This window comes from Python bivittatus, unplaced genomic scaffold, assembly GCF_059951505.1.
Source record: "Python bivittatus isolate LINGU-HERP-01145 unplaced genomic scaffold, Pbiv_v1 ctg000120_np1212, whole genome shotgun sequence".
NCBI lineage: Eukaryota > Metazoa > Chordata > Lepidosauria > Squamata > Pythonidae > Python > Python bivittatus.
Window position 1 is genome coordinate 5,722,688 of NW_028277037.1, and position 26,453 is coordinate 5,749,140.

Below are 26,453 nucleotides of genomic sequence, written 5' to 3' on the forward strand. Positions count from 1 at the left end.
GCAAGAAGTTATCGTGGTTCTGTTTCTTTTCCAGGACGCTCAATGTAACATTGTGCCATTTGTCTACATCCAAGATGCAGATCTTAGGATACAATTGTCACAATCCAGGTTCTGTTCAAATCTTGTTCTTCCACTGAACATTATGTCCGGGCACTTTTCAGCTACTCCATTTGTGGACCCAGTCATCAGTTTCCAACCAGGCTGAATACAGTGGAATTAGTGGCGCTAATTGAATAAAAGACATGGTGTGGATGCTAGGGACATTAATGGATTTTAGATCTCCCAGAATGCTTTATCTAGGGGAGAGATGTTACTGATAGCTGGGAATCTCTGTCCATCCTTTGAAATGCAACACTCATCAAAATTTGGAAGGTTAAATACCACAGGTGAAGATGGGAATGGAAGCAACTTGCACTTGGAATTTTGGTAACAAAGAAAGGGAGACACTTTTTAGTTGGAATCAGTTGTGACTGGCATGGAACCTCTCAACAATTTGGGTCTTTGGGAACTTGATGGAAGGTCTGTTGCCTGTTTCTAGAGTTTGATATGTTTCTAAATAAAAAGAAAGCTACAAATATGGTGTTAAGTCTCCAGTGCATACACATTCAAAGAAAACTAAGCATTTGATTAACAGCTTTCCCTGATTGTTTTTTTAATTGCTGGCATAGCAATGCACAGTTTTTTAATGAGCCTTCTTTGTTTTTGGCATCCTCAATATATTCATTTTAGTTAATTATATGCATTCATTACAATTACTCTCAGCTAAGTGTGGCAACCTGTGTTTCCTACTCTTATATATAAGAAGACGAAAGAACCAATTACAGATCATCTTGTCTCACTAACTTTGGGGCATCTCTGTTTTGCCATGGATCCCTGAAAAAATAGCTTGAAGACAGTTTGCAAACATCTTCACTTCTGCCAGCTCAGAAATGTTAAGAACAGGAAGAAGAAAGTACTTCCCCATCCTGTACCACTATAGGATCAACATCAACAACAAAACTGCTTCATTCCACACTAAAGGGAAGTAGAAAAAAATACTTGTATTTTCTTATATACATCATTACTTCACATTGCATTTATTTGTATGGCTGACAGCCCTCTCCCCCCCAAAAAATCAGCAATTTGTATGGGGAGAGCTGAAAAACCATCAAGCTACCTTTCCCCTTCAAAGACCCTCTCAGCTAGGCTGCAGCCCAGGAACCAGAAAATTGAGTGAAGCAAGGATTTCTATAAATGGGGAAATAGCCACCCACAAGCTCCATAGAGTTGCAAAGAGTCAACAATAAATCAGCTCATTTGCTGAAAAGAGAGGATATCATGGAACTACAGGTGCATGGAGGTGATCCTAGACAGTGCAACTGTGTTTGGAAGTCTTTTTAAATTCCCTTTTTGTTTGAAAGGTTATCCACCCAAGAGAATCAAGACAAACAAATATTCATCAAGGGTCTCATTATCACCAAGGAATGGCTGGGCTGCAAGGCTGCTTACATACACTCAACTATAACTTATTCTGGTAGTTGTGATATCAGTCACAATGCTGCAGAACTTCATATGGATGACACTGTTACAATGGCATATAACATGGGTCCTTTGACACAACTCCTGTGACATGACACTGGAAAAAACTCAACTGTGTACATTTTTCCATAAGGTGGAAGTGAAAGTATGGCATGCATTTTCTTTCTGGGTTTTGCTGGATGCATACATTTCATGGGCTCCATCCTTGGCCTTCAAATAGGTTGCTTTTAATGGTGGTACTAGTGTGATGTTAATCAAGTACAGCAAAGGAATGACATCACATGCTCTCCTATTGAATCTTATCATATGGGATGCTCTAGGTTCATATCTGCAGTGTTTATTCATCACTCTCAATTTTGGCTGAAATAATCTAGAGAATGTTCTTGTGGCCCAAAATTCTTGGGCAGACTCCCCATTGCACCACTGCAGGAGCCAGCCCTGTGTTTATGTTCTGTTGTTCCCATGTATCTCTGGGTGGTATCTGTTGTCTTTGCGTGCAACTCCGTCCTATTGCTAACTTCTTGCACTGCACTGATGTTGTGGTAATGGAGCAATATCTTCATGCAGTGCATAAAGATGGACTAATGAGGAAACTTAGCATGAACTTGCATTGTGCACCTTTGTTGTTGCGTTCTTTACCAACATTTGTTTGAAAAATAGGTAGGAGGTTATTTAGGGGGATGCTACAATTAGGGTGCTGTAAACTGTCTTTATTCTCCATGAAGTGGTTCTCTTTCCAAGTTCCATTTCAGTGTTATTAAATTCACTTAAAACTGAAAGTCCTACCCACTCGTATGTGGGAAGAAGTCCTATTGATTATGAATAGACTTCCTTGTGAAGTAAATCATTGTCGTGGAAGGGTTTTGTCTCCCTCTCTTGCCTTGGTGAGAGAGGAATGGCATAGATTTCAAAGCAGAATGCTTATGTGTGTAAGATGATTGATGTCACCGAAAAATGATGCTGCGGGAACAAACAGGATTGGATAGCTCTGAGAATACTGCTGGTGGTGGAATAGGTAGTATACATCACCCTAACCAACCCCATGCCCAACAGCTCCAGTCTTATCCTGTGAGCATGTTATAGTCTATACTCCTGCAGGTCAATCAGTTGAGGAAGAGTTCCTAGATATTAAGCCACAAACTATCTCCAAAGAAACATTATCCCTGCTAGGAGAAGGAACCCACAGATGAGCAATTTTGCTTCATCTATCTAACGACTTCCTCAGACTGAGCTTGATTCCTGGTGTCTCCAGGTTGTTTCCTTGGCAAAAATATAGGAGTTGTTTCCTATTGAAACCTACAGCCCTGGAAAAAATGTACCCCATTTGAGTACAATCCTATTCAACCCTGCTTAGGTCTTCAAGGTCAGCCCAAATTGGCTAGGTGCTGCCATTTAGCAAGACTTTGATTTATGTACTTATACTTTATTAGAAGAAAACTTAGGAGGGCACAATCCTGCATTCATCTATGATATCATATTTCATTTAATGTAGATATAAGGTTATCATTTTGGCATTGCATTTTCCATTTTCATTTGCCTACTTGCAATTAAAGCCTGATAAAATCATTTCTACTATGACTATTGTTGGGAAAGAAAACAGTAATCTGCTTTCTACAGCATATGATTTAAAGTTAACATCAAAAACTGCCTTGATGCTATTGTTGGGTACATGTTGAAGAATTAAAACTCAAAACAGGACAAGTCAATTAGAACATTGATACAACCATTGTATTCGTATAAACTTTTGTTCTACCACTCTGGAACTCCACTCAGTTGGTTTGGTGAATGAATGTTGAAGATAATTTATGCAGCTGCTCAAAATTTAGAACGGTTAAGCACAATTATTAGGAGTACCCAGAAGAGGTGGCAACATTTAGTCGACCTTGACTGATCCTAAGAAATGGTCAGACTTGGTTAATACTTGAATGAAGGACCACCATGAAATTTCAGAGCTATAGGTGAGATTGGGAAATTAAAAAAAAAAAAAAAAACCTGGATGAAGGCAATAGAAAACCACTTCCGTACCTATTGCCAAGAAAACAGCATAGTCAGCAGGAGTTCAGATTGGTTTAAGGAAGTAAGTCCCACCAAAGGGTAGAGAATTTCTTAGAAACTTCTACTTAGAGTCCAGATTTTAGATTGATGATGTTTGCATGCAGGAATAAAATGAGGAGTTAGAGACCTATGTTCAGGTCACAGAACTCGATTCTTTTCACTGCAGTCCTGTAGATGTCTGCTCAGTAAATTCTGTGGTTTTCTGTAGACCTTTCTTTCAGATTAAGTGTGTAAAGGAACCAGGGTGTAAAAGTCTTATTGTAGTCTTCTGGGCTTTTACTCTGAACACTGTCCTACGTCAATCAATCATGGAGGATTGGAGTGAGTTATTTCAAGAGTTCAGCCAGATGTGTGTAACGCTTTGCCTTAAAGAAAAGCATGTACAAATCTGAGAGTGTTTCTCCTCCTCATAATAGTTAGCCAAATTTAATAAATTGTAGTTATTAGTTTGTGTATCTTCTATAAATTCTTTCTTCAGAAACCTTTTGAAACCATGCAAGAAGGAAGGTAGGACCTAGTCCTGTAGTTTTCTCAGACAATTCATTCTCTTGGAATCCCTTAGAAACTTTGAAATATTATTTGGACTGTATCTTAACAAAAATAGTGGTATAACTCTACAATCTTGCTGTCAATTTCAGTGTCCTTTTGATGATATAGTATTTTCCTAGCTGCATTTTAAAAAAAAAGTCTCAGCTATTGAAACTAAGAAAATTCAAGCTCAAATATTCAATATATAAAGTGCTGAAGTGTTGAAAGTTGAGGGGTTTTATGACTTCCAGTCTTCATGGATTTTTGGTTACCTTATACAATTTCTTTAAAAATGCATATGGGGAAATGTGATGTTGGAAACAGACTCAGACTAGAGGTACATTTCCTTTATAGACAGTTATCACCCATTGTCCTGGATGGTGACAAAAGAGTCTTTGGAAATGGAAAGCTCTACTGAACTCTGTGGGGGAACGGAGAGTAATATTTGCGTTTTCCAGAGATTGATGCTTTAATATAAGCAGAGAGTTTGTTTTAAAGAGATTACCCAAAGATTAGAGACTTGGCTGAAATGGTAACACATGCAGAAAGTTTCTGAAGCTGTATCTTCTGCACACAGGTTCCAGTTTCCTAGTTAAATCAGTGATAAAACTAAGGGTGTGTGTGTGTGTGTGTGGGTGATTATATAACATGAAGATCCATTCAGAACAATAGGTGGGAGCTTATTTTGTTAATGTAAACCTGAAGGCAGGAGTTAATAATCAGTTTCAGATGTATCTGAGGTTTGCATGGAAGCCTTTGCAATAGGCAAAAAAATAATGTATCACCAGTTCTTAAGTTGCTGTTTCTCTAGCCTCAATTCATAGTGCTGGTTATCTTTAAAACGTATACAGCACAGCACTGGGATGTATCAAACAATGCTTTGCAGGATAGGAACTGATAGTCCATCTGGATAGCTGGAGAGGGTACTTGGAAGTTCAGGGAACAAAGTAATAATTCATTTCTACGGTGGCCATCTCAGGCTATGGATGATCCTACTCTAACCTATTCCACAAATAGGTTAAAATCATCTTATTTGAGCACCTTTTGGCCCTTAGTTGTTCATGGTGTCTCGTTATGCTATGCATTTCCCTTTTTTTCCTTTGGTTTCTGTATTACATCTTTTATCTTCACCCATTAGCATTGAGGTAGGATAGAGATCTTGGAAAGAAAGAGAGAAAATATCCTGGGCAGCACTGATTTTACAGTTTCTGGATATGAATGCACAGAATGGAAATATTTCTGTCAGTGTTGCAGAAGCCTATATTACTATGAATTGAAATGATGTTATTAGCTGTCTAGCATTTGGAATTTCCTGTTTTACAAAAATGTGTGTGCACACTTGCTATTGTTGTTTTAACACATTCATTTTTCTGCAGTACAGAGTTAGTGACACAGTTATCAAGTAACTTTTCTTGCTTATGTGAGAGAAACCCAGCAGTTTGCCAGACATATGTTAGCACATTTTTCATCTTTATTCTTCTTCTTATTTTTTGCAGGGATTTAAGAGAGAACTATTGCCGAAACCCAGACGGAGCTGAGGTACCCTGGTGTTTTACAACCAACCCAAACATTCGGATTGGGGATTGTTCCCAAATACCAAAATGCAATGTGTCCACTGAGCAAGGTAACACCAGCTACTTAGATAAGAATACTTTAAAATAACATACTAAGGATTATTATAATCTCCCCCAAAGTGATCCTCGAGACTTGGAGTATGATAGAGATTTTGTTATGCATGATGACTGTAGGAAAAATGAATATAATGCTGTAGTTAAGCTGAAGCTCCCACAAACCCTTTGTCTTTATGACAATTAGTTATTTCTTTGCAGATACTTCTTTAAGTTTTCCTGAATAGTATTTGATATACACGTATTGCAGTTCAGATTCGGTAGTATCCAAGGCCTGGATTGTTCCCTCATCTGCACAAGCAATGGGCATATTTGCACACTTGAAATTTCAGGGTACTGCATCAACATATCATGTTATACTTCTTAAAATACATATCCCTTTGACTCAGTGTTCCTGATAGAGTGTGCATGTAGCATCTGGCTGAACCATGCTAAACAGGTTTGGGCTTGAGTTGTATGGAAGGCTAGACTGGGAAGTCAATAAATACTTCTGTTTGGCTGCCAAGAAAACTACATGGCCATGAAGTCAGTAAGAGTCCAGTGTGACTCACAGCGTGACTTTACATTTTTCATATTGTGCTGAACTGCTTGTAATGATGCGGTTGCATAATACATTCATCAGCATTGCAAAGCTGTTACATGTTATTTGATTAGTCATCTGTGTTAAAATAGACCATAATGTGTTATGTTGTGATGATAGAAAGATTTTGTCCCCGGCACCATTGCCTTATCATGAAGATTAGCATTCATGTGTCTTTTACTACCTCTGCTTCTTAACCTCTGTTTTATGGAATAAAGTTCTCTAGGACAGTGGTGGGCAAAAATACATGAACTGGTAAGAGCCAGGAATGTTTTGTACCTGATTGATGTGCTTAGTAGAAAGAAAAGCCATTTTGTTACCTAGTCGCTTAATAATAGTAAGTAACAAAGTGGCTTTTCTTTCTACTAAGCATTTTTCTCTTGGCTTCAGTGTGCCTCAACTGGCTGGATATGAACTGGTTGCCTGTGGCAAAGTCTGTGGTCTACACAGCTCTATTTAGAGCTATTTAGAGATTGCTATTAGATGTAGAACAGTGTTGTCCAAACTTGGCCACTTTAAGATGAGTGGACTTCAACTCCCAGAATTCCCCAGCCAGCCATGCTGGCTGGGGAATTCTGGGAGTTGAAGTCCATTCATCTTAAAGCGGCCAAGTTTGGACAACACTGATGTAGAACAAGAGGGATAAATGCCCACTTCTTGAAGGGTTTAGCAAATGGTTCAGTAGATACTGTAAACAGCTCTGGTTGATAGGCTCAGCAATCAGGTGGCAACACTTTTGTGATCTTGGCTTAGCTGTTGTCAGAAAGCTACCAAGATTGGACTTGCATGGGAGACCTTTGTGAACTGCTATGGCTGTAGGCTATCCTGGGAAAATGTGTGTGTGTATGTGCATCTATGCATCTCTATGTATCTAAATATTATGGAAGAAGGAAATAGCAATCCATTTGAGAAGCAAATTACGTGGCCAACAGCAACTGAGTGGCACAGAAAGGGAGAGAAAGACTTTACCTATAAAGCTGGCTGGGGAATAGTGGGAGTTGAAGTCCACACATCTTAAAGTTGCCAAGTTTGAGAAACACTGCTATAGAATCTTTACTTTTTGGCTATAGCTGATGGCAACCTTGACTGATCTTGAAAAAGTTAAGCAGGGTTGGACCTAGCTATATTTGGATGGGAGACCACCCAAAAATCCCAGACTAAAGTAGTAAATTTAAAAAAAAACGTGGAAGAAGGCATTGGTAAACCACTTCTGGACTGATGCCAAGAAAGCTACATAGACCTGCCCATTTAGTCACCGAGAACCAAAGTTGACTCAAGGGATTCTTTACTTTTATCTAGCTGGTGGTCTCTGGGTTTTAGCAAATAAGCAAAGCTGCTCCTACAAATGTAAAAACTATCCATTTCTGCTGCAGCCTGCTGAGAACATCTGGATTTAAACTACAGTGATGAGATATCCTGGCAGCTTTCAGATACGTTAATGCATTGGCTGACCTTGTCAAGTTCACAGTCAACAAATTACCATTTAAACTAAAACATCTCCAGTGTATCTGCAGTAGATGGCAAGAGCAAGTTACTTACTTACTCCTGGATTACTTATTTATATCCTGAGACATATTTATTTAGCTACAGACCTCTCTTGTATCCATATACATATGGATTTTTATACATTTTTACATATTTCCTATTAAAGTATTCAACTGATCTGTATTTCTGTGTTATACTATCTTGTACAGTGTACTCTATATTTTAAACATTTTTGAACTTCAGTTCACAAAGGTCTAGAAAGAATTTCTTTATCTCAAATAGTAGTAATGATAATTCAATAGTTTCTCTTAATGAATTTGACGTTATTTTTTTTAAAACAAAAACACACAGATTGTTATCGAGGAAATGGGACGAATTATATGGGCAATTTAGCCCAGACACGGTTTGGCTTGACTTGCTCTATGTGGGATAAAAACATTCAAGATTTAAGAAGGTATGTACAAAATTAATTAAAAGAAATGTTTTATTTTCTACCCTAGTCAGAGTGGAAAATTGTAACATATCATTCAGATGGCTTCCAGGTTTCCGATTTTAGCTTTCATTTATTACAAGACATCAAGACCACGGCCACACAGCCCGGAAGACCCACACCAGCCTTCATTTATTTTCTTTCTTGTCAACGCAGATAGATAGATAGATAGATAGATAGATAGATAGATAGATAGATAGATAGATAGACAGACAGACAGACAGACAGACAGACAGACAGACAGACAGACAGACAGATGATAGATAGATAGATAGGATGGTCGTTCCCAAAAAAAAAAAATTAGATTACATGTCTGAGGAAAAGAGTTAGGAAGAGTTACAGTTAAATTCAGTAGTCAACACCAAATTCCCTTTTGTGCTTCAGAGTTTTCACTGTTTTTGGAGTATCATCATGTAATCTTAGGCAATTTCTAAAATATTATTTAAAAAAAAAAAATCCTAGTAAATCATGTGAGATTTCAGCTCGCTCACCCTTTGAACTCTCAAGAATACTTTCCCCAAAGCTTGAAAGATTGTAGAGTTGTCTCCTAAAATCTTCTGAGATTTCACTGTACCTAGCATTTCACTGAGGGCTTCTGGAGGTATTGTGAGCACCTTCGAATCCATGTTGCTGGATTCCCTCTTTCAGGTGGGATTTCATACGTAGATCTTCTTACCAAGGCTATCTATTGTCCCTGGCTCATTTATTACAGTGGCATTTCAGCATTTCTCCAAGGAAACTACAGCGGACTAGATGCCTGTATCCTATTTTATCATTCCTCTATGATAGGCCAGGGTTAAGAGATAGTGACTGGTCCAAGTTTATTTCAGGATTAAGCTACCTTTGAATCCATGCCTCTCTGAATCAAGTGCAATAGTCTTCTACAATGTGGTTGGGAGAAAACTAATCATTGCTTGATGCAATTATCAACAGTTTGCTGGCCCTTACATAAATATACTTTTGAATACATGGTGTTCTTTTGTGGCTTACACACTCCAGTACACTTACGAACATAGATTCACAACTCTTTCAGCACACTCAGACCAAGGCACCCTCACTTCTGAGACACACGTACATACATGCATTTTCTTTTCCACCACAACATCTTGGCCTCAAATTTGAGAAGTGGCTTCATGAAGGGGCTGTCCCCCCCCCCCCACACACACATTATTCCAGATCATTTACTGGTTCTTCTGCATCTTTATTTGGAAGAGGTATTAAATTTAATGTGGCTTCTACTTGTTGGAAAGGATTTCACTCTTTATGTTTCCCATCTCAAAGAGCATGAAATACATTTTTAATGTGTGTGCATCTGCATTTCAACAGATTTTTTCTTTTTTTTAAATCATGGTTATATAGCAAGTGGCATATCTTGTCACTCTTAATTTCTAATTCTGCTGTCCTATTTTCCTGAAACAATCTTCTGGCTTCTGTGGTTCTTGGGTTTCTGAATCGCCTTCATCATAATTTGATTTAACATTGTGCCAAATGCCAGCAAGGTTCAATTTATTTGTTTCATTTCATAACTACATTATTAATTAGATAACGTATATACTTCTGAAAAACTGTTGATATTAGAGCTGTGTGGTTTTTTTTTTTTTTCCTTCTAGGCATCTACCTATATATAAAGACCCAGATATAAGCAAGTTGAAGAAAAATTACTGTCGTAATCCCGATGATGATGCACACGGTCCTTGGTGTTATACTAGTAATCCTCAGATCCCTTGGGATTATTGTCGTATATCTAGATGTATGTACCTGGATCACACCAAAATAGCTGGAATTGCCTAATGTCAATGCAAGGCATATACATGGGGGTCCATTGATGGGAGGAATTATGCATTGTGCTTGTCAATGCCATCAAGGAAGGGCTGTGTCTTATGGCAAGGATGAAAATATGTAAGAGTGGCATTTGCTTTATGACATCATGATGCAGATGTGGTCATTTTGACATCATCGCAGTTTGCAATGGGACTCGACATATACACTATTGCAATGAAAAATATTGCACAAATACTTAAAAAAAATTTTTTTTCTTTAAATCGTCATATTCTGCGATTTTCAAAGAAAGAGAAATAGCTTAGCAACTAGCAATTTTCTTAGGTAATCTTCAGGACTGGCAATATGAAATACAGATTCCCCTTAAACTTGCTAATCTGAAAAGGGGAAATGAAAGCCAATAAGAACTTTCTGTGATTCTTTAAGAGATGTCTAGTAGTTGCAGTTACAGTATACAGGACCCAGTGAAATATATCCTGGGCTAGATTTGTACAATGTGTGGTCACTCTTCAAGCCTTCTGTTGGGTTTCAGTCAGGTTTTTCCCAAAATAAGGGAGAGGGAAATGGATACTTCAGTTCCAAGAGGGATGAGGGAGGAGAAGAAGGCTCGAAGGGGGCTGTGGTCCAATGGTTAGCTCACAGGCTGATATTCAGAAGACTGTTGGTAAGCAGACAGCTGCAAGGTTGTTCATTATCTGCCAAGAGGTCCACTTCCTTAAGAAAACTGTTAAGAAGAAATGGAATAATTGTTTGCCCTAAGATATTTTAGGGTATCGACTAATTCAATATGAGTAATAATTCAATATGAATTGCTGTTACCATTGGCAGCTACCTCAAACTGAAAGTAACACTTCCAAAGTAAGAATCTCGCAGAGCTTTCATTAATAAGATTTATTAAGTTGAGAAGGATGGGGGTACAGGAATTTCAGCAATGGAATTATTACTCAAACAGAACTAATTTATCCCCTGAAATATCTCAGGGCAGAGACTTTCTCTGGTTCTTCTTAATAGCTTTCTGTGGATTGGTGAGGTGGTGGACTCTTGGGAGAACTTTGTAGCTATTTATCCAACCATCTCTGGAATATTTATCAGCCTGTAATACAAATTTGTTTAGGTGCAGGCGTGCGGCTTAGTTCTTCCTTATTACCCCCATGGCACTAATTCTAACCTATTTTAGCTCTTGTCAATTTAATTCCTCAAGGAGATACAGTTTTCTTTAAAAAAAAGAAAAGAAAATGAACGGCAAGTACCGGATTATGAACAGATCCTTTAGTTTACTTTAAATAAGAAGACAACATTTTGAAACTTATTCCAAAAAGTGGTATACACCCTCAGGAATAGAGATACATATACTACTCACCATGGTCATTTTCCAAATCTGCTTTGGATATTATCTAATAATTACACCAAAATATTCAGTAATTCTTGGGAGTTCATTTATGTGCTTCTGGGATATTATTTGGGGCATTGTGAAATCCAGCACAATATATTTGTCTACAAATGATGGCAAAATTCAATTAATTCTAATAAATATTGTATGACCCCCCCCCCAAAAAACCTTAGAGCAACTCAAACATCATCATTCCACTTACAAAGTATAGAGTGAATAATATAGCATATATCTTTAGTTTCTACACAAGCATATCATAGTGGGAAAATTCCACCAACTAAAGTGTACATTTCCTCATTTTCCTGTGTGTTGTGTTGTGGAATATCTCTCAAGGAATATGGTGTGCTTCTTAGAAAGTGTGGAAATAGATACAGAGCCCACACTGATGAATGTAAAAATGTGTAGAAAATTTAAAATACTGGCTGTTTGTGTGGAGTGTAAAATTTTTGCAGAACTTTTAGCTAAAATTGGAAAGGGAAATGGGATGAAAAAATGACAGTGAGGACAGATGGCTGTAAAATTGCTGGGAAAGTCATTATTTGAAAATAGCAAAGGGCTTCTGCAACAATCACAACAATAGTAGTGTCCTTTGAAAGCAGTTTTGGCAGTGATGAAGCATCATACTAAAGCATTGTGAAGGTGAAAATAATTTTTTCTCCTGCTGTACCGATCTTTCTTTACACATAGTCTACCCTTGCTTTTTTGAACATCCATTTGTGGGATATTTCAGGAAAAAAATGTCACCCAGATAGAAGAACATTCCCTAGCTGCAATTTGAAAAACACACACCGAGGGCCACTTGTAAAAGTAATAAAAATGAGTGTCTTTGTTCTACACTAGCGTGGTTCTTCCACTTGAAGCTAGTGCATGCATCTAAATGGTTTTTTCTGACAATACAAACCAGATTCTTCTTCTTAGGAAACACACACAAATATTTACAAAGGAAGGAATTCTTGAACATATGTCCCAGACAAGGCAGTAGAGACATACCATTTGCATGACATGAAACATTTCCTGCTGTTAAATGAAGTGCCTTCAGTAAAGCTAATCATGACATGATTGCATTGCATTGTCTGTTTAGGTGAGAATGATCCAGTTCCTATGATGAGCAATTTAGACAGTAAGTAATCAAAAATTTCCATGATGGGACGGCCAAGGGGAGGTCAATGATGACACAAATAATGACATCATCTCATAGATGACACCACTTATGTACTGCGTCTGACATCATGACTCTAGTACATGATTCCATCACGATGTGATGAAGATGATGACATGCCATTTTTTATGACTGGGCTTGGTTATGGCTGTAAATTTAAGCGGGGCTTATGTAAGTCCAATAAATTAGAAAATATGGAACCCAGTGAATGAATGAGAGGATTCTAACCAAGGCTATCGCACTATTTTCTTTACTATGTAGCAACAACTCTTTTTTTCACTCATACTTTCTGATTTATATTTTAAGCGTAAGATCTGTGTTATGGTTGTCTTACCCCAATAAGAACTGCATGGTGGTAGACACTACTGATTTAGACTAGGGTTTCTCAACCTCAGCAATTTTAAAATGTGTGGACTTCAACTCCCAGAATTCCCCAGCCAGCATGCTGGCTGGGGAATTCTGGGAGTTGAAGCCCACACATCTGAAAGTTGCTGAGGTTGAGAAATCCTGATTTAGACAGTTTAATACAGAAATCATTAGGTTGGTTAACAGCTTACAGAATTTTTGGGAAAATGCTTTGTTCATTTTTTTTTAAAGTTTAAACATATTTCTATAAACTGCTGAATGTGGTGAGTTTTCATGTGGGGATATTATGTAACCTGATCAATTATGAATATTTCAGTTGCCATCATTCCTTGTGCTTCTACTAAGCAGCTAAGAGTTGTTAATGGAATCCCTACCCAACCTGACAAAGGATGGATGGTTAGTTTGAAAGACAGGTAAGAACCGAGGTATAGCTCTCTTCCCTAGGCTGATTCCCACCATTGTCATAAAGTCACATTACAAATTCCTACATCAAATGATTTTTGAGATCTAGAAATTCTAGTTATGGATTGCATAGCAGCTTTAAATTCTTTCTGCAAGAAGCCAATTATCCCCTCTTGAGGAGCAACTATTCAAGGATTGTTTCTCAGGTTGGTGTATGGACCATTCCAAATCTGTCTCAACTAATGGCTTAGGTATTGTCTAGCTCTCTCCATTAATCCAAATTAGCAGTGCCATCTTAAATTTTGCAATCATTAAATTTGCCCACTTGGCTAACATCAGATAAGCAATCCACTGTTTACATTTTCCCAGCCATGTCTGAGCAAAGCCTAATGTCTAATGTCTAAAGCAAAATGGAATAAGTACAAATGGTATGATATAGATGTGAAGTTTATATTAGAGTTTGGACCCCAAGTAACTTTTCCATGCATTGGTTTCTCCAGCAGAGGCAGACATTTCTGTGGAGGTTCACTGGTGAAAGAAGATTGGGTCCTGACAGCAAAACAGTGTTTTCTCTCTAGGTATCTATTTCACTTTTTACAAGAGCTTGTAATAGGATCCTATCTTTTACAGTTGAATTTTGACACAAGAGTGGCATCAATGCTGAATTTCTGATATCACAAAAAGGCAATGGGGCGGGGGGAGGGGATGTTAAAATATCCCAAACTTCTATATAATAATGTATCTAGATGCAACTCTGGAACATTCAGAGCATTTGACTGTAGAACCATAAACTTATTTTAGTTTGTGAATTTTCTTGGAAATGTTCTACATTCTGTCTAGAGAAGTTTCCTTTTTTTTGGTTAGCCAGTGCATGCCTAGGAATTGAACATGTTTTTCTTCAATAATGGCAGGGTTAAAACTGTTTGCACTACTGTTGTTATTTCAATGCATGTTCAAAGTAAAAACTCAAGGGGTTAGTACAGATGACACATTTTCACAATGTGAACTTTGGAATAGTTCCAGTTTCCACTTTTGGAGGCTAAAATATGGCAACATCTTCATGGTTTCAGTGATTTATTTTATTGCAGGGAGAGGGGAGACTGACTCTACTTTAACTACCTTTCTTTAAATTGAGCAGTGGTTCTCTAAGTATATTATTACAAAGGAAATAAGCAGATAAAGTAGCCTATGGAGGAGATAATATCTAATCTACCTTCCATCCTGGTTTATTTTTTTATTGACCCATAATCCAATTGCCAATGAAATTTGCTTTCTTTAGGCATAATCTCAAAGACTATCAGGCTTGGCTTGGAATACATAATGTGGAAAGAGCTCATGAAGAAAAGCATAAACAAGTTCTGAATATTTCCCAATTGGTCTATGGCCCTGAAGGATCAGACCTAGTATTGCTAAAACTTTCCAGGTTGGTTGCAATTACGCCAATATTTTATAGGCAATTCTCTCTTGACCACTTCCACTGGAGTCAGTGGAAGTGTAGAACCATGCTATTGATGGGAGCTGAAGGGTTTAAGTTGTATGCAACCAGGGGTGTCAAAAAAGTGAAATTGTCAGTCACAGTCACACAATTGAAGACCTACCCCGTTGACTCTACATATGCCCTGGAGTCCATAATGTGACAATGCCCCTAGAAGATGTTCAGTCATGATCCCACAGGATGGTAGCTTCGCCCATTTGGCTCCTCAGCCAAACACATAGACCAAAGTCTGAACATGCAGTTCCTCTCATAGTGAGCAGGATTGCTAGCACAACAACACATCATCAATAGGGTAAAACTAACCTGTCTCATGACTGTCTCCCTTAAATTTACCTACCTATGAGAATTTCCATCTGTAAAAAAAAAAAACTTTTTTTTTTAGGCCAGCAGTAAGCAATAATGCTGTAGCTATTATCCGCCTGCCCATTTCTGGTTGCACCATTCCAGATGGTACCACTTGCAGTGTTTATGGATGGGGACACACAGGAAGTAAGTAATTTAACTTCTGAATAGGCACATCGGATCCTAGTTTGTATGTGTGCATGTGTAGAGGCATCTGTGGGATGGGGGAGGGGGAGTCAAGGTGGTGGCTGTATATATGCAATCAAAGCCCACCCCTTTTTTACATATGTCATTCAAGCAGCAGATATAAAAATGGATGGGGTTTTGAATATACTATTGTGGCTGCCATCACCTTGCAGATGCTCCTCCTCAGGTCTATGCATGGGGAAAAAAAGTGCTAGACAAACTTGCTGTTAATGGTTTGGACATGCAGTAGTTACACCTGGTAAAAAGGAAATTAGAAGGTAAATTAGGAAGTTCCTGTTTGGGAGGCAAATCCAAGGAATTTTGAGAGGCAAAAAAGGATGTTCTGAAGATGATATAAATTACTGTGGGAAATCCCCCCCCCCCATTGTTAATCTGTGAAAGAAAACACACAAGCCCACACATACATATGGTTTCTTAAATCTGATTTTAAAAGGTACCTTACATTTTCCCATCATTCTTTAATCAAAGGGCAACCCTATGTCGGGCAGTAAACGTGTCAGAAATAGGTTTCACTTAACATGATTGTTTCCTGGGAGCGTAAAGAGACCAATTTTGTGACTTATTTTTGTTTTGGTGCTGAAAGTATTTGATGCCATCAAAAGATAGGTGGTGTTCCCTGGTCTCCTGGCCTTATCAAATGATTTCTGTGCCCTAAGTATTGAATTCAGTGGCACTGTTTTTCAAAAATCTGGCCTTTGTTTAAGGAACTATTCAAAAGACTGAGAAGAAAATTATCTTTTCTGGAAACCGCAACTGTGGGGCAACAGATGTTTTTGGATTTAAGCAATTGCTCATATAAGTTTTCAAAGTGCTGGTAATAAGCTGATTTGAGAACTATACGCTTGCTAGCATCAAGTATCAATTGTTTGGATTTTTTTCTCCCTGCACACCAATGTTAAAGAAATCCATTGTCTTTCCCTCTTCTTTCTCTGGCTTTCTTTGAAGTCCCATGGATTTCTTTTCCCTATGAAAGAACCGCAACAATTTTAGTAATTCCAGTTCCAGCTCTATTTTTTCAATGCATAGAAGATCCTTTCATCAACTATGTCTTAAGGGAGAGGAATATGTTGGAGTTCAGTCCCAGCCTTAAGATATTCCATGGGTGATTACTTCAATGTGTGGGGTAATGATAAAAAGTAAAGGGAGTCATGTAGCCACAGTTAGAGTTTTCCCATCCCTCCTCCTCCTAGCTTTAGATGGACTCCTCCCTCCCCCCTCCCTCCCTCCCTCCCTCCCTCCCTCCCTCCCTCCCTCCCTCCCTCCCTCCCTCCCTTCCTTCCTTCCTTCCTTCCTTCCTTCCTTCCTTCCTTCCTTCCTTCCTTCCTTCCTTCCTTCCTTCCTTCCTTCCATATTACAAGGCTTGCTAAGTTTATCATTGCTAATTTTCAGCTATGATGGACAGAACAGTATAAAAAGACATTCAGGGACCAATGTAGGGCCCTTCATTTGTCCACACTGCACTTTCAATGCACCTAATGCTGGAGACAGAGGAATAGAGACAGACAGATAATAAACATAGCACATTCATAGCATAATTTACCAGGGACCCTGCTAAGATATATTATATTATTACAATGTACTGTGTGCATCATGAAATTTATTTTATGATTTCAGCTAATTAAACCCAGCAGGAAAAGCGCTACTGGTTATACTTTTGTACAGTGTACAATCCAGAAAAAATATTCTCCTAAATGTTGAGCCAGAATGGTAACTAATTTTTCATAGTAGGTTAATGAGGTTGATTTTCCAGGACTGGATAAAATTGTTTCAGTGAAATTGTGTATATGGGGATAGCTTTTATAGACATGGTTTTAAACAGGCTCCAAATAAAATATAACTTAAATCCACTCCCTTTTTCAAGAAAGGCAATGAAATGTAGAAGAAGAAGAAATCTTTATTATGGTTAAAGACTAGTACATAATGAAACTAAATGGCATAAAACAGGTTATATATATCATATAAACTGCACATTTTGCATATCTATATCATATGCAGAATGTGCCGCCAGTTGACTGATAGTCCCAGTTAATTTTACAATTTTATGTATTTTGCATATGATGTAGCAGAATGCAGCTTCGTTTAGAGTAATGGGGTTGTGAATAGTAAAAACTGTAAGTGAAATTGATTAGAACTACTGGGAAATTTGCTGAAATGTGGAGTTATCAACTCTGACCATGTGGCAGCATAAAATAGGCAATTTAATCAAGCATGTTTAACAGTTCTGATGGACCCTTTGCTGCACGGGCAAAACCTTCGCCTAAATGGGATACGTTTGTATCTCCCTTCTATGACCGCAGTAGGAAGGGCATCAGGTTGAGTCAAGGAGAATGCCGTTCACTGTTTAAGGATTCTAATCTGACCTAGGTATCTAGCAGATCTAAGGAGGATGAATGATCTGGCCAGGAATATATCCTTGGGAAGAGATACCAGGTGTACCTGAATATCAGTGTCCTCAATCCACTGCCTCAATATTACTATTGCATGCTTGTACCTGAATGTGCCAAGTTGGGTTAATGACAATCCAAGGAGTTCCAACATTTTGTCTATTGCTTTGGGCCAAAGTAATCAATAAAGAGGTTGGACCTACAAGGGTAAAGTATATTTTGATCCAGTGTGTTAAAATGTATAACCAAGTGTTGGTTTCAATCCTGCTGATGCCAGGCTTATGGTGAAAAATATATTTGAGACAGTCCAGTGGACTTGAAGTATGTGCCTAAGAAATTTGCTCTGAATGATAGGGCCTAACTGGGCACCAAATAACAGCAGTGCTCTAACTTTAACTGAGTACCTTCAGAGTGCAGCTGGGATGAATAAAGTCCCTTTATTAAAATTCAAAAAAATTACTGCAAAGCTGCAGCAGCTCTCTGGATGTTTTCTACAATATATTCTCTATGTAGTCTACTTGAAGCCATGGCATGGAAAACTGTGCCTAGGTATATAAATTATTAAGCTGCTCAATTAGGATGATGATTTAAAGTCATTTAGAGCATTTCGCAAAGGTGACCACCTTGGTCTTGTTGAGTTAATATCCTGAGTTCCAGAAACAGAATGACTGGCCAATGCCTGCAGTGCCCTTCCCAGAGTCTGGGAAAGTAACACTTTGTCATCCAAAATATAATAGGATTGAAATGTTTCTCTGCTAGTTTTGGTGGATGATGAGATCCTATTAACAGGGATCTCATTGGTATAGTGTCAATGAGATCCCTGGGAACTACATCTAACTTTTATGGTGGTTTTATCATAGATTAGTAATAATAGCCTTCTGTCTATAGAAGAATTTTGTAATTTGTGCCACTGGTTGGACCTAGAAATCAAATTAAAAGCTCCTTTAAAATCTATGAAAGCTGCATAGAATGGTTTCTCTTCAGATCACGTAAGTATTTTGCAATGAAATATTTGTATCATTATTTGAACTAACTCTTGGTTTAATTGGACCAGTGTAAATGACATTTTCATGGGTGGAAGTAGGGTGTGTTTAAGGGAAAGTATGTCTTTTGGAGATGTTGACAGTTTGTCATGGAGAATATCTTTCTATGCGGTCACTAAAAGTTGATACCAACTTGATGGCAAATAATCAATCAATCAATCAATCAATCAATCAATCAATGAGATGGGGTAAAGAACAGTCTGTCAGAATCCTCACAATCAATCAACCGGCTTGCTAGTTTGCTTGGTTCATTTCTGCCATTACAAAGGAAAGGGTGGGGGGGAAGGTTGGAAGGTGAACTATTAGGCGCAGTTGGACTGTTATCTGGTTCTCAGGAATGCCCAAGGTCGTGCCAACGTGAGACCGGGAGAGAACCGTGAACATGTGCAAGAGGGGCTGAGAGACAGTAGTGGGGAGGTGCACTGGGAAGGGGATAAAATCAACTTTTGGTGCATGCAGGCTTTAGTTTCAGCAATGCTCTAGAACTGTACACTACTTCTCAATAAATGAACTTTTCTTCAAACCTACATTGGTTTCAATGGGAGTTGCTTTGATTGGGAACTGAGCATTGCAGTTTCTTACACAGTCATTTCTCTTCAAAATTTCAGCAAGAACCTTTGATGGGCGACTTCAAGAAGCAAATATGATCATTATGGGGAATGAGCGCTGCAATCAGGATTTTGGAGGAAACGTAGTCCTGAAAGAATCAGAAATGTGTGCTCGAGCTGAGAGCATTGGCAGTGGAACTTGTGAGGTACTTCTTGATGGATATCCATTCCTCCAGCAGACCATTTAATCCTCAAAACAGTGAGAGACTGAGCTAGGTTCCAGTTCACCCAGTAGCTAACTGGAGCTTTTAACCTGGCTGCCCTCAGTTCCTCTAATCACGACCCCATATGGAATTTTCTGTATACATAACTATGTTAAAAATCTGTAGAATAACTTCTTTTATGTTTAAATAAGTAGAATTTATTTTTCATGTCAAGTCACCAATGAAGGCATTAATTTAGAAAGTTTTAGACCTTCTGACTTCCATCAGAAGAAGAGAAGATACAACATTTGTATAAGATAAATTTGTATATAGTTAATTTAGCTACCACTGCCCCCAGCCCAGATCAGATTAGAAGTGAAGCAAAAGAGATTCAGGCTAATATTTGCATTCTGAATCTATAAGAAGTCTCTTTGAAGAGATGACCTATTGCCATTGATTTGTTATTCATTTTAGTCTATCAAGTTTAATTTGCCATCAAACATTCTCATGATACTGTAAAAAGTACATTGGTCCTTCCTTGTTTTATAAGGCATGTCTGGGGTACTTTTCTTCTCTTGTTCTCTCTTCTATAAACATGTATGTGTGATCGATTTTCTGTTTTTCTTTTTCTAGCGGGATTATGGTGGTCCACTGGTCTGCGAACAGAATAGAATTAAAATAGTCATGGGAGTGATCATCCCCGGGCGAGGATGTGCAGTTCCCAAACGGCCTGGGATTTTTGTCAAGGTGGCCTTCTACTCCAAATGGATACACAAGATCTTAATGACATACAGGTCATAGCTGAAGATCCCAGCCAGAAAAGAAAATGCCCATTCTGGGAACATTTGTGGAAAGTGGGAAATTGCAGTGTAATAGAGAAATCCTTGATTTTTAAAAAAATGTCATCCATCAAATATTTACTTGATAATAGTCAAGTTTAACTGATATTTATGGCTCTTCCTGTCCCATTCTGCCTCTGGCTACGTCATGTGAAGTGAACAGTGGGGTAAGCAAATGTGGTGACTTATTTCCTGAAGATACTTGAATGGGAAAGCAAAATTGCTAATATGATGGCTGGATAAATATACATTCTCTACCCTTGGTCCAGTTTTTTCTAGGCTGCTGGTTAGGATAGCGTGTTAATTAGACATAAACACCCTTTGCAGTATTGTTCCTTACCATTCACAGCTCTGAATTCATCTTTAAGCAGCATTTAATGTGTGCATAAGCCAGGGACAATGTTGTCCCCTAATCGTTTAATTATATTTTGATACACTTATCAATGGCTTTGTGGATTTATAACCCAGTTTAGCGATTAACTCATGAAGTACATTCCATAATGGTAGTGAAAGTCATCCCAATTTCTTTATGGGACATATTTCCAATAGAGAGAATGTAATTTTTCTAGAGGAGTCCATAAATGGAACCAACATCTATTATGGTTGGGTGGTGATTGAACAATGGATACCTATTGTTACTTTGAGAGCAATCTCCTTTTAAAAAGCTCTTGATGCATGACAAAGAGAGGTGAAGGATCACCATTAGGGGGGTGGGGGGAAAGTGGCAAACATCTTGCTAGGCATACATAAAGGAATTCTTTGGAGACCAAGCATATTGTATTGTTTAAGCTTTTTTTTTTTTTTTCTTTTGTACCTACAAATTTCACTCTGTCCCATTTCTTTTAAGTTCAGCTATTGCTTCTCCTTTAGAAGGTAAACTTTCTAAACCACTTTGCCTTCCAAACGGTTCTCCCACTATCTCTGACCTTTGGCTGTAATAAAGATTAGTTCATTCATTCATTCATTCGTTCCTCCACTCCTGCATGTTTGCCAGACCTACATGAGGTTCTAAATCTAAGGATAGATCTAGGATTTGGGGGTGGAGAAAAAGCAGGGGATGGTAGAGAGTTTTCTAAACTGCTGATCATTCCATTACATAATATTAGAGATGGAAATTTCAGTTATGCCATAGAAATGGCAAGAGCATTAACACCTCTTATGTGCTGTCCATATAAAATTCCAGCAGATCAAGAATGAAAATTAAATTAAACCTTTATTTTACAGTCATGTTTCCAACACACATCATGGAGCAGGTAATTTCAATCCCAGAAAATAAAATAAAATAAAATAAAATAAAATAAAATAAAATAAAATAAAATAAAATAAAATAATAAAATAAAATAAAATAAAATAAAATAAAATAAAATAAAATACTCGGACCTTTTTTTTACTGAGAACTCAGAATCTGATGAGAGCTCCTAGGATTTCTTTTAGTTCCTCCTGGTTTGATGTTTGTTGATTTGTCTTTAGGCAAGGAAAATAACTAGATCAAAGTTTATTTTTTATTAGGAATTACCATTCCTTCAACATGCAAGATTCTGATTTTATAAAAATAGGAGTATGTCTTACCCGTAAACCACAGTAAGTCCCTTCTAAAGGATACTATATGAACCTTTGCACTTTAAAGCTTTAGTTTTTCAAGATAAAAGGTTTAAATATGTGGATTCTCATCAAAAGCTGGCTGGGTGACTTTGGACCAGTCACTCTCTCTCACCCCAACTTCCCTTACAGGGTTGCTGTTGTGCGGAAAATAGGAGGAGGAAGGAGTATTAAGGCATGTTTGCTGCCCTGAGTTATTTATAAAAATAATAAAGGTGGGATAAAAAAATCTAAACAAAACAAAAAACTGTCAGATATTGGACCCTATTTTTTTAATATGATAAAGACATCCATTTTGTAGTTTGAAAGAACTATGATGCGTCTTCTTCAGTATATTTATGTCTATTTGCAATCACATCCTGAAAGACTGTTTTCAGATTTTAGAAGCACACAGATGTTTATAGTACAGAAGCAAACGAATGTGACAGCAAGTGTAAATTGAAAGAGAGTCATAGCTAACCTTAGTTCTTTAGTGGATGTATCTGTTTAATACATGGATTTCCAAACATGTCCTTCTTGCCTTCACATTTTAAATATATTCTAAGTATACACTTCTACATGTAATGTGTGAAGCGTTCCATATTTTCCAGTACAGTCATACGTACTCCACCAGTTCCTAGTATATGGATGTTCTATTATATCATCTTCCTAATATCAGAACAATGAGACAAAAATCAACTAAAGAATTATATAAGGGTTTTGCATATTTCTCCTGGCCTTTGTTCAAAGGACTTGTAATTCATGATGTTGTGACATATTCAGAATTTTATGAAAACAGTGAACTAAAATACCTCAAATGCAAAATGGGGTAGGAGTTGTGAAATTAATGTTTCTAATACTTCAGTGTAAACTTAGCTCTGAACTGGGGTATAATCCAAGGCAAGAAATAACTTGTGCACCAAGAATCTTGGTTTTAGCCAGTTTTTTTAGCCGGGATAAATTAATGTCACTTTTCCAAATTGTAGGCTATTTGGCAAATGTTTTCCCTCTCTGCTTTTCTATCCCTCTTCAATTGTATATATTTGTATTATGTACATGAAAAGAATATTCATGACACTATAAATGTAATTCATTTTGCATTTTTTTTCAAGGTTGATGTACTCTCTGTAATATGTGCAGGCATTTTGTATTATGTATGCAGGCATTCTGTTTGGTGTAATAAAAATTATTCTAAAATATTATAAGCTTCTGCTGGGCAGAAGACAATATGAATTTATATATAAAATATGTATAGGGGTATTATTACATGATGTGTAAGGCTTCTTAAAATATTTGCTATGAACTGGGTCTCATTAGAATGAGTTGTATAGAGTGCATAATTCAGAATTGACTACTTCTGAAATTCCTGGTCCATCAGATCATCTTCTGGAATTCATTTTCATGGGTTATTTTTCCTGTCCTGTTCATCTTCTAGTATACTGTCATGTGGAGAAATGTAATATGTGTTCTGGAGATCGCAGGGATTCTGTGTGTATACACACACACAGAGAGAGAGAGAGAGAGAGATGGTGGTGAATTAATCTGTGATGAATAGATTATTGTGAACTTTCTCAGTTCAGGCAGCTGAGGCCCAGAAATGTTCAAAAGCATCTAATGTTGGAATCCAAAGTATACATTATTTCAATGTCTTCCTGTCAGTTGCAAACGTCATCACTAACTCTTGCAGGCTATCATGTGTTCCTGGGTCATGCTAGAGAAGAAGAAGAACGTTCTATAAGAACGCCATAAGAATTATCATGCCTGGTTTCTGCAAATTACAGATAGGGCTTCAAAATCACCTCTGGTGTATTCCTAGCTTGGACTCTAGAATTCTCCTGCTTTTCTTTAAACAACCCACAGCCACATAGTGAAGTCATTTTAAAACTGCCCTCCCTTTCAGAAATATTGGGGGTCAGCAGCTGTTTGAGAAAAACCAATCAAAATGCTCCTTTGTTTGGCTTGCAAAAGTAGTATTATCATTGTTTCTTTTTCTGTGGGCCACGTTAGATGGGATAAAGAAGGCATGTCCTGCTATTTTTCTTTTACCCATCAGCAATTATTCTTTCTTTGAAGAGGCTTCTCCCCTCTGCCAAGCTGCTATCCCGAAGTTGCAAGGTCAATATTCATTAATGAAAGAGCATTGGGGACAATAAAAAATACCGTATCTTAGACCTGGTTGTCTGTGAACCTCTTGGTGGCCTCCTGAACCACCTCTAGCTTTGTTCCAAGTCTTCCCATGTGAATGAGAAAGAATCAGATGATGTAAAAATGAGCCTCTTTATCGTTCCTTACCCCTAAGCTTTTTGTAGAGATAGTACCTGAAAGCAAAAGAAACAGATGATATTTCATTTATTCATGTCCATATTTGCTTTAGCACCATGATTCTTCAGCATGATGCAAGGATTGCAATTAAAACCTGCACCCATGTCTTTAATAAGTTTTTTTTTTTTTTTTGGTCATACCTGGATGACCGATGGAACATTTTCCTATGAAAAAGGCAATTTCTCTCTTTTCCCTGGCAGAGAAAATTATAACCAACAATTGTACAGCTTCTTTCCAAACCTGGGCCCATTTGAGGGGCTATACAGGAGATTTTGTTTAAGGTTAAAAGTATAATTCATTGTTTCAAATGCATTGACATGTCTTAAGGGTGGAACTTGTCCTCCATAGATTGTTTAAGTTTTATTTTTTTTAAAGAAAAATCTTTTAATTTATTGTTTTTCTTAATTGCTACTACATACCTGCTTAGGCAACAGAGAGGGAAAGTGTTTTTAAAAGACTGTACTGTCATTTGAAGCAAAAAATATTTGACTCCTGTTAGTTTAGAAATTAGAGTAGGTTATTGCCAGGAAGGGTTGATTCATATATACTTTGCCATATTAAAAAACAAAACAAAACATTTCCATCTTGATGGGAATATTATTAATTCATGAATGTTGGCCCACCAGTGAAAGAAATCTCGTTAATTTTTGCAAATTCATTATTCACAGAGTCACTCCATTTTTTTAAGTGCTGTAAATAATAGTGGTTTGTTTTCCTTGATACTTTCCAATAGAAGTTGCTTATTGATGTGACACTTGGAAATGTATTAAAACTATGGCTCTGACTTTATAATAATTCTGTAAGTAAAGACATCACTTAGCCATTAAAGTTGATATTTTTGTATCTTGATTAATATTAATAAAATATTTTATCAAAGCATTGAATATATCCTTTATTTATCATATAAAGGCCAACATGTTGAGAAGGAATGGCATGAAAATCTCAATAATGTATTAATATATTACCATTAATACATAATATATTAATATATTTATGCCATTTCCTATACAAAAATAATTCCAAGTGATTTATGCATTTATACAAAATGTCAAATACATAATAACAATAAACTAAAAATGTATGCACGTGTTGGTGTATATATGTACATATGGGTGTCTATGTATGGGTGCCTGTGCACAGAGTAAATATACAAATATATTTCCCACAAATATATGAACAGTAAAAAGTGGTAGGAAAGGAAAATGAAGGCATAATGTTCGTTCCATGTTCATCCAAAGCCCTTGGTGACAGAGGAGTCTTGAGTAGGTATGAAAGCATTATGCAGATTTCAGAGCATGGGTCCTTCAAGGACATAGATCCCACCACAGAAAAGCCTGTCCATAAGTGACCACAAAAATGGCACCCTACAGTTCTAGGAATATGCAATAGGACTTCTCCAAGGGCCTAACAATAGACCATCTTCATTATTACAGAGCAGGTCAATCAGGGAACCTGGTCCCAAGTAGCTCAGGGCCTCACAGGCTGCAGTGGCATAATGTGTCCTAAGACAGATCCTATTTAGGGATAGTCCAAAGTTGCTTTGATCTTGGATAATGGCACCGCTATAACCATTTCAATGCATCTGGTGGCTGTGTGCAGAAAAGTTGAAGGAAAAGAAAAGAATTGGTATAAGAGAATATGTCTGATACTTAAATTGGGGGGAATTTACAAAAAAATAAATGAACCCAGCTGCTTAATGAAGAAGTCAAAATATTCATAATTAATAATGAAAAGGAAGACCTATTTCTATTTTGGTTCAGTCTTCTCTAATTAAAAAAAATGTCCACCAGGACATTGTGAAGAATAAGATGAAGAGACAGAATTGAAGCTTCAGACTGAAGCATGGTCAAGAAATGTCTCTCCTTTTTGTCTTTGAATCAAACTTGACTCCTGGAGACTACATGGACAAGCCCATGCAGTTTTCTAGACATATTAAAAAGTAGTTTGCAATTATCGTTGCCTAATGCTGAAAGAGAATAACAGGTCCAAAGGCATCCAATTGGCTGTCATGCCTAGGGCAGATGAAGAACTCAGATTTCCTTCCTTCTAGTCCATCACCTTGACCACTAGACCAAATTAGCTCTGGTTTGAGCTTAAATCACCTGACCAAGG

General features: G+C 37.4%; 1 protein-coding gene across 1 annotated transcript in view; it reads left to right on the forward strand.

Moving 5' to 3' along the window:
* The window catches only part of HGF (hepatocyte growth factor), a 67,731-nt gene extending 42,452 nt beyond the window's left edge, over positions 1 to 25,279 (forward strand). The window contains exons 9-18 of the mRNA XM_025169403.2: positions 5,598 to 5,725; positions 8,146 to 8,248; positions 9,895 to 10,034; positions 12,535 to 12,573; positions 13,295 to 13,391; positions 13,881 to 13,958; positions 14,660 to 14,803; positions 15,258 to 15,364; positions 19,460 to 19,605; positions 20,236 to 25,279. Coding sequence (XP_025025171.1) covers positions 5,598 to 5,725; positions 8,146 to 8,248; positions 9,895 to 10,034; positions 12,535 to 12,573; positions 13,295 to 13,391; positions 13,881 to 13,958; positions 14,660 to 14,803; positions 15,258 to 15,364; positions 19,460 to 19,605; positions 20,236 to 20,403 — 1,150 coding nt within the window. The 3' untranslated portion in view covers positions 20,404 to 25,279. The remainder of the gene's footprint in view (positions 1 to 5,597; positions 5,726 to 8,145; positions 8,249 to 9,894; positions 10,035 to 12,534; positions 12,574 to 13,294; positions 13,392 to 13,880; positions 13,959 to 14,659; positions 14,804 to 15,257; positions 15,365 to 19,459; positions 19,606 to 20,235) is intronic.
* Positions 25,280 to 26,453: the final 1,174 nt, after the last annotated feature.